Here is a 19580-nt window from a genome sequence, read left to right as displayed (position 1 = left end):
GCTCCTTTTGTCATTGTTCCTGGGTTTTGGGCCTTTTGTGTTTCTTTGTGGGTTTTGTGATTCGTTTTGGTTTTGAGGATCACTTGTGTCTTTTTTGTATTCTAGTCCATCTTCTTAGCTTATGTTCTAGTTGAGTCCATGTAGGATTTAGTCATCTTCTTTTGTGATTCCTTTCTGCTTCCCCAGCTGTGTCCTTGTGCCTGTGTGTCCTGCCTCCATGTTTATCTGGTTTTTCCTTTTCGTTGTGTCAAGTTTGGATGTTTGAGTCTGTGTTTTGGAGTTAGTTCCTGTTTTATTGTGATAGTCTTGTGTCTTGCGTGCTTCGTACTGAGTTTTACCTTCCCTGTCTGGTTTTCCTGATTTGTTGGAGCTTGATTCCCTGGTGTTTGCCGTCTCCCTAATTACCCGGTGTGTATTATTATCTGAGTCCCCCTCTGTTCTTTGTTGCGTCCTCCCTCATGGTTATCTGTTTCCCCGCTCTGTGTTTTCTAGTTTTCTGCTTCCTTGCTCCTCCTCCACAATTGTGCTTACTTTGTATTCTTGCTAGTAACAGCATTAAAGCTGCTTTTTGAGTTCATTCCTGTCTCCTGAGTCCGGCATTTGGGTTCACACTCTTTTAAGGGGTCTAGTGAAAGTGGAGTCAAATTCTCTCTCTTTTCCTAGGTCTGTATAAATTCTCCTGGTAGGACGTCATTTTTTTTTAGACTTTTTGATGGTACCTGTGGAACAAGTGCAGGCACCACACCACACCACAATGACCACAGTGTGAACAATACTTTATCTCTCCAGTGCTTCCATGGCATAATAAAACCAGCACAGGTCTCCACCGACAACAAAAGATTTCCTTGTTTTAAAACTTTTTACCCTGAAATTGTTTATTTTTGCTTTTCCTTAGTCCTTCATTAATTCATGACTTTGGTAATAACTTAAAAAATATTAGGAAAGTTGTTGAATCTAGGTTTATGTGAAGGAGCCACTCTTCTTTTAAGAAGCATGTTTTCTTGATCCTGTATTTCAGTTTGTTACTTGCTGATATCAGCTGTTGCTAGATTTCATTTGTTCATCAGATAGAAAGTCAAATGAATGTTTATATAGATGTAAATAAAATTGAATTGAATTTTCCAGCCTCATTAAGTTTAGATTATTTAAATGTGATCTTTAAGCTCACAGTCTCCTGTACTAACTTTCCACACATCAGGTGTTTTATGTCTTTTATTCTACAAAGCACTGCTTAAACATACTGTTGTGACACAGGCTGTATATGCTGTATAAAAATCACCTATTTAAACTAAAAAAAAAACCAAACAAACCCGAAAGTGATGTTAAAAGAAGCTTTAAAAAGTGTCTAAACTTTTTAAACAGATCAGGTAATTTGGATGAGTTTTGACTGCTTTCACTTGTGTTTTGGAAAGAATAGTCACTGACTGGAGCCAGCATCATCCTTCTTTGATAGGCGTAAATAATAAATCGTAATATGAAATATGCATCATTATTTTTGCCCTTTGAAGTTTATCTATATTTTGGAAAAACCTTTGCTATGATTCCACACACAAACATACAGAACAAAGTACGAGTGCGCCGCAGATCAAAGCGGCAGACAGTTTCACCTAGCTGGTCTGTGTGAGCGTCAGGATAGAGACGAGCATGGTAATAGATCATGACTGCGTACTTGAGGCCTTGGATGTAACGTCCCTGACATGCCCTGCAGGTATGCGGTTTAGCTATTGTTTGTACTCCACTTCAACACACGTGACAGTCACAGGTTTGAATTGCAGAGATAAAAGAACTCAGCAGGAAACACACTTTTCCCTCTTTGATTAATCAATAATATATTGTAGCTTATTTCTGGCGTAGGTTAAAAGACTTGTTAAATATTCTTTGCACACAACTACAGTAAGAATATAAATATAAGAAAATGCAGGTGGCCTTTTAACTCTGAAGTGTTTGCAGACAAAAAGGAAAGCCTGATTGTCCTCTGATGGGATCTGAGATTTAGAGTGTCAGCAAAATGTTCAAAAGGCACATCTAAAAGGCCGCATTTGTAACTGACATTTTCAGTTAGGTATGTGAAATAATAATGTGTCTTACAGGCTGCTGCTGTTTAACAAAGAAGGCCGTGCTGTTGTCATGTTGTATATAAGTGTATTGTCTGCTAATCCAGTTTTTCCTCCTTTGTATTTTTTCCCTTAACGCTCCTGCTTTGAAGACTGTGCTTTTCTTGCTTTCTACAGAAGGGTAAACAGCTCGAACAGCTTTAATGCTCCTTAGCACTGATTCACCAAGTCTGTTGAAATGCACTGGATGGATGGAACGCCATTCTTCTCAGAGATATTCCCACATTTGTTGTTTTGATAGTGATAGTGGAGATTGCTGTCTAACACTTCAGTCCAAAATCTCCCCACAGGTGTTGGGCCAATTAAAAATCGTATTAAACCAGTCAGTGGCAACTTAATCCCTATGGAGACAATTTTGGTCAATAAATAAATATTTTATCATATGAAAAATTAGTGGCTCAGTGGCTGTATTAATCTCTTGCCCCTTCCCATTAAGGGGACACAAACTGTGCCATCAAAACATATATCTCTATGGATAGTGTGGCTGAGTACCAATCTGACATTTTATTTTGTATAAATGGGTAAATCTGTTTTTAACATTTAGATAATTTGTAAGCATCTCTATAAAGTAGTTTAATTATGACCATAATTTTTTCTGTCTGCAGCCCCACCCACCTTCACTGAATCTCCACCTCCTGTCCTCGAGGCTTTGGTTGGAAGTCATGTTTCTCTTTCCTGTGTGGCTAATGGCAACCCTACTCCAACCACCACTTGGCTTAAAGATGGTATTGCTATTCAAAGAAATATTTATGAGGTATGTATGAAAGTATGAAATCATGCGTAATGCTTTTCTAAAAAGCTGAAATGAATGCGCTGCTCAAAAAAAGGCACACTTTTTTAATCAGAGTATAGCATCAAGTCAATTAAATGTCTGGGATATTGATCTGGTCAGTTAACTAAATTATCAGCAGGTGCACGAGGGGGGCAACAATGAGACAACCCCCAAAACAGGAATGGAGGTTGTGATACCTTGCACAGGTAGTCCAACATCTCTAGGATGGCACATCAATACATGCCAGGTTTTGCCAGGTTTTCTGTTTCACCCAGCACAGTCTCAAGTGCATGGAGGAGATTCTGGGAGACATGCAGTTAGTCTAGGAGAGCTGGACAGGACCATAGAACGTCCTTACCCCATCAACAGAACCAGTATCTGCTCCTTTGTGCAAGGAGGAACAGGATGAGCACTGCCAGAACCTTCCAGCAGGCCACTGGTGTGAATGTTTCTGACCAAACAATTAGAAACAGACTTCATGAAGGTGGCCTGAGGGCCCGGGATGTTCACTGCCCGGCACCGTGGAGCCCGATTTTTCATTTGCCATAGAATAAAAGAATTGGCAGGTCCACCACTGGTGCCCTGTACTTTTTGCAGATGAGAACAGATTCACCCTGAGCACATATGACAGATGTGAAAGGGTCTGGAGAAACCATGGAGAACCTTATGCTGCCTGTAACATTGTTCAGCATGACCAGTTTGGTGGTGTATCAGTGATGGTAGGCGATGGGAGGGATGCACAGACCTCTACAGACTAGGCAACGGCACCCTGACTGCCATTAGGTATCAGGATGATAATGATCATTTTCATTTCCATCTAACAATGTGGCATCCTAAAACATTATCCAGTCCATATCATTTTAGATATCCCACATGTTTTTCCCCCATTGAGATCTGATCTTTTTTCAAAGTGTTTTAAGTTTTTTGAGCAGTGTATGTATGCAGTGCTGTGAAAAGTTGTTTGCCCCTTCCTGATTTCTTAGGTTTCTTTTTTTTTTTTTTTGCACATTTCTCACTTAAAATTTGATTGAAGATCAGAACCAGTTTTGTAAATACAAAACTGCAATCAAGCATTTGGAATGACTGGAAATAAGTCACATCACTGTGGAGGCATTCTCGCCCACTCTTCTTTGCATAATTGTTTTAATTCAGCAACATTAGATGGTTTTAGAGTGTGAACTGCCTGCTTAAGGTCATGCCAAAGCATTTCAACCTGATTTGAGTCCGGACTTTGAATAAACCACTCAAAAACCTTGATTCAGAGTTTTTTTTTTTTTTTTCTTTTTGAGCCATTCAGAGATGGACTTACTTGGTGTGTTTCGGATGATTGTCCTGTTGCAAAACCTAAGTGCTCTTGAGCTTCAGGGCACAAACTGATGGCCAGACATTCAGAATTTTCTGGTAGAGAGCATAATTCATGGTTCCATCAATTATTGCAAGTCGTCCAGGTCCTGAAGCAGCAAATCAGTCCCAGACCATCACACTACCACCACTATGTTTGACTGTTGGAATGATGCTCTTTTTTTGAAATACAGTGTTAGTTTTATGCCAGATGTAATTGGACTCAAACCTTCTGAAAAGTTCAGCTTTTGTCTCGTCAGGCCACAGAATATTTTACCAAAAGTCTCAGGGATCATCAAGATGAAATGAGCCTTTGCGTTCTTTTTGGTCAGCAGTGGTTTTTGCCTTGGAATTCTCCCATGGACGCCATTTTTGCCCAGTCTCGTTCTGGCTGTTGAATCATGAACACTGACATTAACTGAGGCCTGCAGTTCTTTAGATGTTCTTCTGGGTTCTTACTGTATGAGACCTTCTGGATGAGTTGTTGATGGGCTCTTAGAGTAATTTTGGTAGGCCGGCCACTTCCTGGGAAGGTTCACCAGTGTTCCAGATTTTCCTCTATTTGTGAATAATGGTTTTAGAAAGTCTTAGAAATGACTTTGTGACACTTTCCAGTCAGTGACTTTGTTTTGCAGCTGTTTTTTTTTTTAGATCATGGCACGATGTGTAGCATTTTTGAGCTCTTTTAGCCTACTTCACTGTGTCAGGCAGGTTCTATTTAAATGATTTCTAGATTCAACAGGTCTGATAGTAATCAGACCTGGGTGTGGCTAGTGAAACTGAACTCTGTTTTTCAAAAAATGTGGTTAATCACAGTTAATTCATGACTTAATTAGGGGTTGGAATTACTTTTTCACTTGGGGCAAGGTAGGTTTGAATAGCTTTTTTTCCTTAATAACTGAAATTATCATTCAAAAACTGTGTTTTGCATTTTCTCAGGTTATTTTTTTTGCCAGTATGTATTAGTATAGAATTAGGTATAGAATTATTTGTGCTTTATCTGCTTTTTAATAAATTATTTCCTTTTTAATAGCAAACAAAAAAGCAAACACAACTAGAACTCAGAAATAACACATAGAAAGACAAACATTTAAAATCAAGTTTTAAGGGTTTTCAAATCTGCAATATAGCAAGGTAGAGAGCTATAGTTGTCACATAAATGGAGTGGAATAAACAAACAGTTTTCCCTCTGAAATACATTGTAGTGCTTGTTGCTTATGCAGAGCAATACATCTGTTAATCTTGCTGTTATATGCAGTCTGGATAACCCTGAGCAAATGTTTTCTGAAGTGAAAAAGCAGTAATTACAACTCATGGCTCTAACATGCTATAAATCAGTCTTAGTCCAAATGTCTGTCTGTCTGTCTGTCTGTCTGTCTGTCTGTCTGTCTGTCTGTCCGTCCGTCCGTCCGTCCATCCATCCATCCATCCGGCACTGGAGTGTTGAGGCAAAACTGGCACACAAATAGGGTCTACACAGAAGAGCCCTTGGAAGGAAAACAAAGGCTCTTTGCCACAGTCACCAAATATGTGATTAAGGACAGGGAAAGAAAAAACACCCTGCCACCTGTTAAGCATTGGGCTGAAATATAGTGGTTTGTGGTTGAGTGGCACAGAAAACATTGTGTGTGTGTTCTACTATATTACTACTATATTACATGTACTTCTGTTATGTAGTACTGTTTTGTAGTACTAAATGCAAACATACTGTACCGTACTGATGCTTTTGCACGTGTGACAATTGCTGCTACCTGTTGTACTTTCTTTGAGTCTATCTGCCTTTTGCATTCATCCACCTCTCAGTTTGTCTTTTATGTCATATTTATCAGCACGGAGTTTTATCTCTGCGAGCAGTGAGTATGCAGTCGGCAGGACAGTACACTTGCCACGCCTCCAACTCTGAGGGAAACGTGACTGGCGTGACAAAAGTGAAGATCAAAGGTCAGTTGTTGCCTAACAGTCTGTCTATCTGTCTTTTTGCTTGCCAATTCCTTCAGTTTCTGTGATGTCTGTGTGCCTAACTGGCTTGAAGCCACCAAATTTACATTTCTGTTTCTTGCCCTTGCATCATACAACAGAGCAGTGAAAGAAATTCAAACTGAACTTGACTGCTATTTAGCCACGCAGTGACAAAATAAGAGTCAGTATCATGATATGAGACAAGATATCATCTGGGATTTGGCAATGTTGCTTTATCGTGATAACGCTTTGTGCTTTGCTCACTCTGAATGCTGCATTTTAGAGATGCCGGAGATTTGTGAGCTTGAAAGGTTGATGTAACTGAATGAAAAGAGTATTGTCTCTGGTCATACACTATATTGCCAAAAGTATTCACTCTCCAATCCAAATCATTAAATTCAGGTGTTCCGATCACTTCCATGGCCACAGGTGTATAAAATCAAGCAGCTATGCATGCAGACTGCTTCTAAAAACATTTGTGAAAGAATCGGTCGCCCTCAGGAGCTCAGTGAATTCCAGCGTGGTATCGTGATAGGATGCCACCAGTGCAACAAGTCCAATCGTGAAATTTCATCGCCACTAAATATTCCACAGTCAATTGTTAATGGTATTATAACAAAGTGGAAGCAATTGGGAATGACACCAGCTCAGCCACGAATTGGTAGGCCCAATAAAATCACAGATTGGGGTCAGTGGTGCTGAGGCACATAGTGTGCAGAGGTCACCGACTTTCTGCAGAGTCAATCACTACAGACCTCCAAACTTCAAGTGGCCTTCAGATTAGCTCAAGATCAGTGCATAGAGAGCGTTGCGGAATGGGTTTCCATGGCTAAATAGCTGCATTCAAGCCTTACACCACCAAGCACAATGTACAGGGTTGGATACTGTAGTGTAAAGCACGCACGCCGTCACTAAAGCAGTAGAGAAATGTTCTAGAGTGACAACTCACTCTTCTTTGTCTGGCAAACTGATGAACGAGTCTGGGTTTGGCAGGTACCAGGAGACACCCCCCCCCCCCCCCCCCCCCCCCCCCCCCACTTAGTTCCAGTGAAAGGAACTCTTAATGCTTCAGCATACCAAGACATTTTGGACAATTTCATGTTCCCAACTTTGTGGGAACAGTTTGGGGATGGCCCCTTCCTGTTCCAACATGATTGCACACCAGTGCACAAATCAAGGTCCATAAAGACATGAATGAGTGAGTTTGGCCTGAACTTGACTGGCCTGCACAGAGTCTTTGGTATGAATTAGAGTGGAGACTGCAAACCAGGCCTTCTCGTGTGTGTGTGTGTGTGTGTGTGTGTGTGTGTGTGTGTGTGTGTGTGTGAGTGTGTGTGTGTGTGTGTATATTAAAACCATTATTGAATGAAATATTCATATTTCTTTTGATAACAATTGCTTAAAATTGTTTTTCATTTATAAAGGTACTCACACACACATTTCATATTATAGAAGTACAGTCCAGTTTAAGGACAAATACATATAAAATATGCAAAATAGGTTACTGTATATCATTGGATTACACCAACACACCACTGCATAATACACTGTGGGATATATTTCTGACTTCTTCTGTACTCCTACTCCAACTCCTACTGCTGATTTTCCTCTGGAGAACCAGGGCTCATCTGTTGCATGGTGTATAGGGAAATAATTTTGTTTTGGCACAAAGTCTTATTGAGGCTTCACTTAATTTTTGAATCTCACAGTTGCAGTGGCCACATTTTAAATAATAATCATGAGCACATATGACTCTAAGTCACATAATTTGAGCTTTGGCTGCATTTCTCTGAAGCGTTGCCACATGGCTGGATTACTGACTAATAGCTGATCTGGATGGAGTCAGACTAAAAGCCTTAAGTAACCTCTAAACACTCACTCTTGCATATATCCATCATGCATTTACGATTATAAACCTGATCAGTAATGACTGCTGTGGTGATTATGTTCTTGTTTATATTTATAAGACATGTGATGTTAGGCCTCTTTTTTTTTTTTTTAGCTCTTTGCAAAGAGCACATGTGTTGACACAAGCTTGGCATGGCTGAGGGAAGAGATAAATGTGACATTGTAATGGCACTCTGAAATAGCTGTGTTTGACAGATTCTTTTCAGTTGCTTTGGTGTATTCACACACTGAGTTTCTTTTTGACTTTTGGCTTGGTTTGTATCAGCATGTCACCATGACTAAAGCTTCAAAAGAGTCATTGTTTAAACACTCACATGTAACAATTTTTCAGTCAACTATTATAACCTTAGGAAACTAGAGACTGACTGATGTATTGGTGTATATGGTCTCAGGTCATAGACTATACATAACTGATGGATACAGCCACTATAAGGTCACCCATTAGTTTGTAAAGTCTCTTTTGAGCCCTTCAGTTAAGCATTTAGACCACTGATGTCTCAGCTTTTTGAAACAGACTTCATGCATGAGAGGTAGATCTGACTGGAAAAACTGAGGGCACTCTATACTCATACAGTAGTGACTTGTGGAAGCTCTCTCTATATAGTTACTATTTCCAGTATGCAATGGCATAAAAAGAGAACAGAACATATTGCACAATACATTAAAAGATGTTTGGGGTAATTTAGAAAAGGTGTATTTACATAGTTTGTCCAGCAGGGTGGTTCCAATTCCTTTGTAAATACTATTATATTTGTATGGCAAGTTGCTAAATAGAAACACATTGCTGGAAAGTTAATAAGCAATGATACCTTAATTTTCCTTTGTCAGAATAGTTTTCATTTAAAAACATATTTTGGTAATTACCAGCACTGTTAATTTAGGGCAGCACAAATATTACACTGGGTGGTGGTGGTCTAATAAATTTGTTAAGCACTGTATATACTCTGTATCTAAGGAATTATATTAGAAATATTGATGTCACAATTTTTAACTACCTTAAAGCAGTTTCAGCACTGGCCTCAAATATCTGCCATCTGTTGAGCTGTATTTACTATTTTCAGGAAAACAGTGCCTTGATAAATCAATAACTGATAACAGGTGAATTTTCAGCTTCAGTCTACAGTCCTTCACACCACATATTGAGATTATCAAATTTTAAGTAATTACTTGGTTGCTGAACAAAAACCTGGCAGACCTCAGAGAGAGACAGCAGGCTGCTCATAAAGAATGTAAAGGATGTAAAAATATACCGTATGTGACGTGTTTGGTCAAGCAAAGACATGCAGAGGACAGCTGCAACATGGCAGAAGGTTTATATATTTTAGTGTTGGGGTAAATGCCATATAAAAAATTTAACCACATGGAGAAGTGTTTGAAAAACTAGTGGGGTGTTAAGTGAGATTTTATTTTCATTTCTAAGTAGACATGATTTTTTTTACTGCAATTCAATTTTTGTTTTATGGGTTTTTTTTTTTTTTGTTCTTATCACCTCGCCTACCGATAGATGGATTGAGGCTATGTTTCTGGTTGCACTGGTCTGTCTGTCTGTAACTCGGAAAATTAGGAATGGATTTCGATGAAAATTTCTAGACTTGTTGGGGGTGGTACAAGAAACAATTGTTTAAATTTTGGTGGTGATCCAGGTAATGATCTGGATCCAGGATTTTATAAAATGATTCTTTACCATTGGGACAATATTCACATATTTGTGTCTAACTTTATGAGGATAAGTCAGAATCGTCAAAAAAAAAAAAAATAATAATAGGGTACCATATGGCCATAAGTTTTGTCATATAGCAAAGTTTGTTCATGATTGAAGGAGGATTCCAGATCCAATGATCCATAATGCTGCAAATTATAGGCTCAAAAAAGAATTCCCTCCTGTAGAGCAAGAAATAAAGCCAGTGACATGCAGCTAACACCAAAATATAGCTGAACCTGATGGAGTACAGCATAACAACCTTGATGGTAGAAAATTTGGGGTGGGAGCTCTACTGAGTTCTTCTACTTTTGTCTTTGTTCTGTTTTTAAAATCTACTTTTGTTTTCATTATGTTAGCCTATCTAACCCTCCATTAAATACTCAGCTCCATTTGGAGCATTTGAAGTTAATACTTTTCCCCACTTTATCTGTGGTCATTTCTTTCACTAGCATGCATGTCATGAATAATTCATTCTGACATTTATTAGATGGCTATTTTGTATCACAGAATATTTCTTTTCTTTTTCTCTCTCTCTCTCTTATGAGTAATAAGATTTTTAAGAGAATGTAAGAAATTAGTACATTTGTTATGGAGGGTAAACCAGTTTCCCCCTGAGACCAGTCAAAACAAAGGCGAGACAACATACTGTAATTTTCTATGAGAAGAACACTGTGGTCCAGCTTAATGTTTTAGAATATTAAGGAGCTGCTGATGTATTAAGCTTGTGTTGAAGCATATGAAGCATGCTGAAGCCTTTTTCAGACTTCACATCTGCAATATTCAGTCTTTTGTTGCATCTTAAAAACATATATAAGATACTGAAGGTTATAGTGAGTAAAATTTAATTAACAGGGTGTAATATACAAGAAAAGACTGACTGGATTAATCCATGTCTTATGTTAGTAAGAATCTTTTTGAGAATTTGTGTCTTTTATTATTTTTTGACTATATATTATAGCTCTTACCTAAGCTCTCCCTCCCATTCATTCTTTCTGGTAAAATAGTCATTAAAATTAAAGGAGAATGTGACACATGCTGTAAATGGGGGACATGTCGTGAAGGTGAGTATTGCCAAAGAGAAATCTTTTGAAACTGTTATTATGTGTGAGATTAGTTTATTCATCTGGCTGCAGAAGGAATTTCACCTCATTATTGAATTGTCTCATCTAAGTCTCCGAGAGAGCTCACATAAAGTATTCTTTTTTTTGTGTGTGTCCTCTGCCAATTATTGTACCCTGCTTGATGATCAGCTTGACGCATTTTGTACCCTGCCTCTTTAGGTCCACCTGTTATTGTCGTACCTCCCAAAAGCACCTCACTCAACATGTCGCAGGATGCACGTCTCCAGTGCCAGGCAGTGGCTGATCCTCCCAACATGACTTATGTGTGGGAGAAAGGTGGAGAAAACGTCTATCACATAGAGTAAGTGCACTATGTGGAAAACAGTTCTACCATTTTGATTAATTATCTTTTTTTTTTTTCTTCCCCTAAATGTTGTAAAAGCTCAGTGGTTGTTACATTAAATCTAATTATGTAGTTTTTGTACATGATTGGCTTCATTTTCTTTTGCAACGTAAAAAATTGGTCACTCACAAAAGTGGACAATTACTGAGATTAGTCATATTAACTATTAACTATTTTAATTTGAGGTTAATAAAATATTTCGGGAAGGCTGTGCAAGAGATAAGATATACTGCAAAGGGACTGTATAGAAATTTACTTCTGTGTCAACAGCAACATAACCTCACCTCCTCTTATTTCTTTTCATACCTTAAAAGCCTGTCTGACATGTACTCATGTGCCGGTTCACTGAATACTTTCATGACAAAAGCTAACATGCAGTCTGTGGAGTCTTTAAAAACAGGTGCAGTACCTGCTCTGCCTCCGATCTTACACTCGCTGCTATATACAGACTGACTACTGACTATACTGAAGGTTTGATGACTGAGGGAGAGTCTTCAGAGCTTGCTCTGCATTGAATGGAGAGACACACGAGAACACAAAATGTACTCAAATTTATAGAAATTTGAACCCATCAATTTTAAATGTTAAAACCCTTGTCAGCTAAAGGTGGAACTACATGTCCCTGGGACCTTTGACCACAGAGCATTGATGCATTCTTACTAAGATCACTCTGCTATGAAACCCTCACTGATGCTGCATTTGTGGGATGGTAAATGCCATCCATAATATTGTTTCTTTGAGTTTGCTTGCTAACGTCAGTGTGTACTAAAATAGCAACAAACCTAACCTGAAAATGTAAAATCACTGCAGGAATATCAAGTAAGGCTCCTTGGAAAAAATACACCTGATACATCCCGGATGTTTTTTGTTATTCGTAAAGACAGAGTGGAGTATTTAGTGTCCCATGGGAGTGTCTAAGGTGATCCCTGGTTTGGCTGCCAGAATATGCACAGCACTAAAAATAAGAAATGCCTTTGTCATGTCATTTCAGGGCATGTTTTCTTGGAGATAGTCTTGCAAGCCTATGGCTATGCATTTGCAGTTGTTATCATGCTTTACAATAAATCATGGACCAGTCAAATGTCCCCCCTTGTGCTAATGAGTACAAATATAAGCATGACATGACTTGTGTTGTAGGTAGATGTAAAGCAGTTAGACAGAACTGAATTAAATAAAAATGAACACTGAGTGACTTCTTTTCACTCTGAGTTAACATTGGCTTCACAAACTGTTTTTACAGTCCAGTGGTGATCTAAGGGCCACGTTAAAGAACTAAAAACTAAAAGGTTTCTTTGCTGGCCCAGAGCTGAAAGCGCTTTGCGGTAATCAAGTCTGCCAGTGATGAAAGAATGCTTTATTCCTCCGGTATCTGCCCAGGAGAGGGGGTGAGCTGTACACCAGCAATATTCCAGAGATGATAGAAGGTTTTTTTTTTTTTTTTAGCTGCTTCAGATGTGAAATTTAAATAAGAAAAAAAAAAAAAAAAAAAAAAAAAAGCACATCAGTGTTACTTGTTTGGGGCTTGACATTTTGTACTGAGGATTTTAAGTCAGAGAAGAACTTCTCTTTTCTGATTTTTCCTGCAGTGATTCTCACCTTGGAGTTGTCTGCCTATATATTTGTCCTATAAAAAACAATATTATAGCAAATTGGGGGAAGCTCCTAAATCAGTATGACAATCTGAAGATGATTAATAAGTCATACACTTGGGTCATTCAGCAATATAAATAAATGGGAAATCAAGACAAAGTTCATGAGCGCAATGATTAAAAATAGGGGAAACCCTGTATTGCACTGCACTGGCCTCAGTTCTAGCAGCAGCTGGCCAAAAAGCATCAAGTCAGAAGTCTGATGATAGCTGATGAAAATGGAGTAGCATTTAGCACCAAAGGAACCAGGAATTTATCTCAGCATGAGTTATATGAAGGTGATTATTAGTTTAAAGTAAATACTGGAGCTATCTGGACAGCTCGTTCGTGTTGCTTGGATTTGCAAATGTGCAGTTCTGCCACAACTTTATAAGACAATAAATATGCCAAGGTACATGTTTGTCTCATGGAATTCAACTTATATTTTACCCCCAAATTAAATAAGGTGCAATAAAATGAGACAATATGTTGTCGTCTCCAAACAGAAAGAAAAATACAGAAATAAAAGCACAGAGAAAAGAGGAGAAATTCTGATGTTGTAGCATCAGCCATGTCACTTTAAAAGAAAAAAAAAAATATCGCCCTGAAAACTGTAAAGCTCTGAATGAGCTTTTCTGTAGGAGAGGTTTCACAAAAGCTCTGTTTTGTGCCAGAGAGAAGATGGAGTGAGCGGGGAATGGTTCATGATTGCCAGCATATCATCCAACAGACAGTTGAACAGTCTCTTAAAAAACAGTGGCTAGGATAGGGTCAGCCGAACAGGTGGGGGGCTTAATTTGCATTACTTCCCCCCTTGAGCATTTCTCTATCACAGGTATTACTGTTCATTATACTCAGGTTAATGCTCAACCGGATTTCGATGGGAGGGAAAAAATCAGAGAGGCTTTTTGGAGCTGATATATATTGCTGTTAACAGCTGAGTAGAGCACATGAGGATTATTCTGATTATCTATGACTAATATTGGGAAATAAGCTCTATTTTCATTTCTTTGTTAAAAATAGTGAGGTGCTCTTTGACAGTGCCAAAATAGATTTCTTGTTGGCTTTTCTTCAACAAGAAATCTATTCTTAAACTCTGATTTCATGCAGTTCTTTAGGTTGGAGACGCAGTCATGAGAATAAAAATAAATACATCTTTATGAATTTGTTACCTTTTTGAAACGCTACTTTTCATAAAGCTTCTATTCTTAAACTAATTATTTAATTTTCACAATGTTGCTAGTTTCAAAGAGCAAATCAGTCACATGGAAAAAAAAAATAAGTACACTTCTACATTTAGAACACCTTCAAATCCATGAAATTGGGATCAGGAGTTCCAAATTAGGTGCCAATAATTTCTCTTTGGGAGGGAGAGCTGGAACCTGTCTTATGTATGACATCAAGAGTCAGGTGTTTTCCTCGCTATTGAAGTGTGTCCTCTCATGTCAAGATCTAAAGCACCCTGTAAGGGTTTCAGGGAAAAAAAAGTTCTGGGTGCCTATGAGTCCAGCAAGGGGACTTAAAAGATTTTGTACAAGAATGGCTGCTCAAATTTAGCCCAAGAGTAAAGTATTTGATGCAGAAAAAAGTCCCCAAGAATCCACCAGATTTTATCCCAGGACCTACAGGTAACTTTTGCAGTTGTCAGTATCAAAGTACATGCAACTGCTGTCAGAAAGAGATAACACAACTTTTACCTGCAAGGGAGGTGTACAAGGAAAGGGTCGGCTGCCTAAACATAACATTAGAGCAAAATTAAAGATAGATAATACCTCTACAGGCAAATGCGAGCCCTTTTTCCAGTGATGTGTTTCAAATAGATAATTCCAATGTAGAGTTGGCGAAGCATTACAGTGGCAGTGTTATGATTTGGGGTTGCTGTGGTCCGTAAGAGACCGGGCAGCTGGCAGTCCCGTGTCCCTTGTTTGAACAATGATTATCTTTGTTATGTAAGATAATATGAATTTCTTAAATAAATAGCTTCAAACTGAACCTGAAGAAGACCCTTCAGTGGGATAATGACTCTCAACACGTTAGCAAATCCATCAAAGAATGGCTGCAGAAGAAGTGATGAAGAGTTTTGGAATGGCCTAGTCAGAATGTTGTAGGAGGATTTAAAATGGGCTGTACATGCAAAAAAGCCCTCTATCATAGTACAACTGACTGAAATCTGCATGGAGGAGTGGTAGAAAATTTTACAAGAGCCTGGCGAATTATGCAAAAATGCCTACAAGAAGTTATTGCTGTTAAATAGGGCAGTATTAGCTCCAGAAGCCAAGAGTATTTTGAATATCAAATACATATTTTTGTTGAATAATTAGCATTGAAAATGCTAATTTTACATCAAGTATTGTACCTTTATCTTTAGTCATTGTTTCAGAAGATCAAGTGTCTTGTTCAGATATGTAAAAATAAAAATTTCAAACTGTAGGCACCAGTTTATTTATTATTTATTCTATTTTGGAATAAATCTGGTACATCTAGCAGCATTTATCGTGAAAAATAATGACTTTAGGAAGACTTTTATTTTTTTTAAACCACAAGGGAATGGTTAAAAAAAGTTAAACGTTAAACCCTATACCATAACATGCACGGTTGTTTGTTCATACTAATAATGCAAACATGCTAGTGTGTTTCAGGTTTACAGTAGTGAACAAACTAAACCTGACGGTTTTAATCTGGGGAAAACATGAATGGAAGGAAAGAGTAACAAACAGTGCTCTGTGGACTACATAACTGTTTTACATGGCAGTTCATCTTGTAGTTGCTGACATATTTTAGTCTTGACTGCAGTTTTATTTAGTTTTATTTAACAGGTTGTCCTCTGTGTGCCTGCTCCTTGGTGCTGGGGCAGGTAACATGCAATTGGTTTGTAAGAGATTTGTTTGCTAAAGAAGATGTCCACTGCAGCTGCGACTGACTGATAAAGTAAATGTGCCGTAAAGCCTCATAATTGAGTTAAAAGAGGCTGAAAAGCTCCATAGACCTTCGGCATTGGCAATAAATCTTTGTGGTGACTGAGAGTGACCCCTGCCACATTTTTCATTTGATTCACTGTTAATATGGCACACATTATTGGTCAGTGGAGCTTAAACAACTAAAGTATTCAGTAGCTGATTTTTTTTTCTTGCTAATGCAAGAAAAAAAAAACAGTAGTGCTGAGATGTACACAGATTTCTTATAGTACATGAATCATCTGACCTGTATGGTAAATAGTACAAATACAGGGGTTAAGAGAGTTGTCCCACAAACACACATCACCCAAGTCACAGAGTTTGGTGGAGACTTTGTTTTTAATTATCTTTTTCTCCTCTGTAAATGTATTTACACACAGTAGTGAATAATAATAAAAAAGAAAAAAGGTAAATTATTAGAGAAAATGTAAATTTATTAACAAATGGAATGGCTGATTTGTAGCTGATTTGTTCTCATTCTGATGTTTTTCTCAAGGTCTCTGAAGTCACGAGTGAAGATTATGGTAGATGGGACTCTGCTTATCTCCAGGCTCATCCCAGAGGACACTGGCAACTACACCTGTGTGCCAACCAATGGCCTGCTGACTCCGCCGACTGCCTCTGCCATCCTCACAGTGACGCGTATGTTTATGTGTGGTCTGTGGCTAAGATAAAATAAGACATCATAAGATATGATATACTTTATTATCCCAGATTTGGAAAATTATTTTGTTAAACAATCATATAGCAAACAGCTTAAATAGGTAGAATGGTGTATATGTTTCAATAAAATAATAGAAATACAATATGAGAAGCCAAATATTTTAATATATATATATATATATATATATATATATATATATATATATATATATATATATATATATATCTGGTGTTATGTACACTAGATTGGTTTTACTTGCCCAGGGACTGTAATGTCCCAAGACATGCAAGAAAGCCTCTTGGAGCCATACCCTCATCCCAACAGGAAGTCAGACATTTTGAATTTAAGATGGAATTTTGGTGGGATTTTTGTCATTTTCTGGTTTTATACTTTAACAAACTCCTCCCAGAAATTTTATGCAATTAGCACGATCTTTGGTGAGTTCAATCTAAAGATCTTGGTGTTGCTTGAAGCTTTTGAATTCTGGTTAAAGGTTGTGAATGTGGCAGCATGCCAAATTTTAATTATTTACCACATGATACAGAATTGTTATGTCTCAAAGGTATGTTGTCCAGTCTGTCCCAAACAGCATGTTTCATAAGAGTCAGAGTGCCACCTAGTGGCAACAGGAAATCTGCAGTAGGTGATAAATGGCATCTGATGTACATGAATTTTCATTGGTGGTTCCAAACGGGGTATGCAACAACATGTAATTAGTGTGTGTTCTTGTACACCACCTAATGGGCACAGGAAGTGATAAGTAACCTGTCTATACAACAGCCAAATTTCAATCCGGGGTGTAACAACATCCCAATGACTGCAGGAAATTTCTCAGCTGCACCATGCCCGACTGGCAACACACTTGCACTGCGCCACGCCCCAATGTCCGCCAATGTGCAAGGGCCCTATGTCCGCCGTGTGTCCAAACTTTTGACTGGTACTGTGTGTGTACATATACAAGGAATTGGCAGTTGCTGATTTAACACTTCTTTATTTTAAAACCTTTGTTATCTAAGTTAGAATAATCTAATTCAAAATCATTCCCAATAACATCACTCTTCACACCATTAAAACACATAAACTTTTAACAAATATTATCAAAGAAATTCTACCATGTGGTCTGACCATGACACATCTCTAATCCCCTCTGGGAAATGGTTTCAGTGGATGATGTTGACAGGAATCGATCAGGTGTTGGCATCACGGATGGCAAGAGGTTGACACAGATAGCAGCGGAAGCTGACACCTTTAAGTCAAGGATTAGTGAGCTTCTTGGTCATCCAGTAAGCGAATGCGTCCATTTGCATCACAGTACAAACAAAATTTGACATGTTTATCTTATCTTGGTTTAGTCCTCTGCTCAAAAACGTTAAAGGAGTGCTTTTTAATCAGAGTATAGCATCAATTCAATTAAAATTCTGGCATATTGATCTGGTCAGTTAAGTAGTAGAGGGGGTTAGGGGGTTTCGGCTACTTTGGATGAAATTAACAACAGGTGCACTAGAGAAGCAACAATGAGACAACCCTCAAAGCAGGAATGGTTTTATAGGTAGAGACCACGAACATTTTTTTTTCTGCTCTTCATGTTTTCTGACAGTTTTTTCACTACTTTTGCATTTGGCCAGGGTCAGTGTGACTACTGGTAGCACAAGGCGATACCTGGACCCTACAGAGGTTGTACATGTAGTCCAACTCCTCCAGGATGACACATCAATACGTGCCATTGCCAGAAAGTTTGATCTGCCTCCCAAAACAGTCTCAAGAACACGGAGGAGATTCCAGGAAATAGGCAGTTACTCTAGGACAGCTGGACAGGGTCATAGAAGGTCCTAACCCATCAGCAGGACCAGTATCTGATCCTTTGTGCAAGGAGGACCAGGATGAGCACTGCTGGAGCCCTAGAAAATTACCTCCAGCAGGCTACTAGTGTGAATGTCTTTGACCAAACAATCAAGAACAGACTTCATGAGGGTAGCCTGAGGGCCTGACATCCTCTTGTGGTACATGTGGCAGATGTGAAAGGGTCTGGAGAAGCTGTGGAGAACATTATGCTGCATGACCAGTTTGGTGGTGGGCTGGACATAGTCTGGGGAGGCATATCTATGGAGGGATGCACAGACTCTACAGGCTAGGCAATGGCACTCTGACTGCCATTAGGTGTCAGGAGCCATTGTCAGACCTTATGTGGTGCAGTGGGTCCTGGGTTCCTCCTGGTGCATGACAACAGGCAACCTCATGTGAGGAGTATACAGTATGCAGTCTTCCTGGAGGATGAAGGAATTGATCCCACTGACTGGTTCTCACACTCTGGCCCTCATGCTTGCCTCACCTAAATCCAATGATCTGGGACAGACACTATGTTTCAGTCCATCCAACACCACCACGTTACACCTCAGACTGTCCAGGAGCTCAGTGAAGCCCTGGCACAGACCTGGCAGGGGATCCCCCAGGATACCGTCTGTTGTCTTATTAGGAGCATGCGCCAACATTGTTGCTGCAGTGAAATTTTAGCAAGCTGGACTATCCGTCTTCATAATTGTTTCACTTTTTCATCAAACAATGTGGCATCCTTTTGTTCTTTTTTTGTTCCATTACCCAGTCCATAGCAGTATAGATTACCATTGAAAGCTGATGTGTCTTCAATGAATTTCTTTATTTTTTTTTGAGCAGTGTACCTCCACCACTGATACCTTTCGAATAACTTTGCTCAGCCCAGATAAGTAGAGCTTTAGGATCAACTGTGTAGAGTTCCTTTAAAGAAACTCTGCTTTTGCACAATCCTCCTTTTCATCTAAGTCTATTAAGGAAAAGATCATGCTCCCCTATGGGTTGAAAATGTCTAGATTTTATTTTATTTTTCTTGGGATGCCAAAAAAGTAGATTCTAAGAAACTAGTCTTTCATATGTTCTATTCATATATTGATGCTATGGTCTGGTTATTGAATGATAGGTGCATGTATATATGACGGTTTTACAGCGTGTATGTTTCTGTGTGTGGGAGTGGGGCTCAGGGATCTTTAGGTTATGTATATATTTTTCCATTTGGATCTAGTATATTTGATATGTATTTTTAT

General features: G+C 38.7%; 1 protein-coding gene across 1 annotated transcript in view; it reads left to right on the top strand.

The window, feature by feature from the left end:
• LOC115789568 (protein turtle homolog A-like) overlaps positions 1-19580 on the top strand; it is a 43276-nt gene that overhangs the window by 9087 nt on the left and 14609 nt on the right. Inside the window, exons 4-7 of the mRNA XM_030743041.1 lie at positions 2720-2868; positions 6057-6168; positions 11077-11218; positions 16339-16484. Of these exons, the coding sequence (XP_030598901.1) occupies positions 2720-2868; positions 6057-6168; positions 11077-11218; positions 16339-16484 (549 nt within the window). The remainder of the gene's footprint in view (positions 1-2719; positions 2869-6056; positions 6169-11076; positions 11219-16338; positions 16485-19580) is intronic.

This window comes from Archocentrus centrarchus, chromosome 12 (assembly GCF_007364275.1).
Source record: "Archocentrus centrarchus isolate MPI-CPG fArcCen1 chromosome 12, fArcCen1, whole genome shotgun sequence".
NCBI lineage: Eukaryota > Metazoa > Chordata > Actinopteri > Cichliformes > Cichlidae > Archocentrus > Archocentrus centrarchus.
This window is presented reverse-complemented; position numbering and strand designations above follow the sequence as displayed.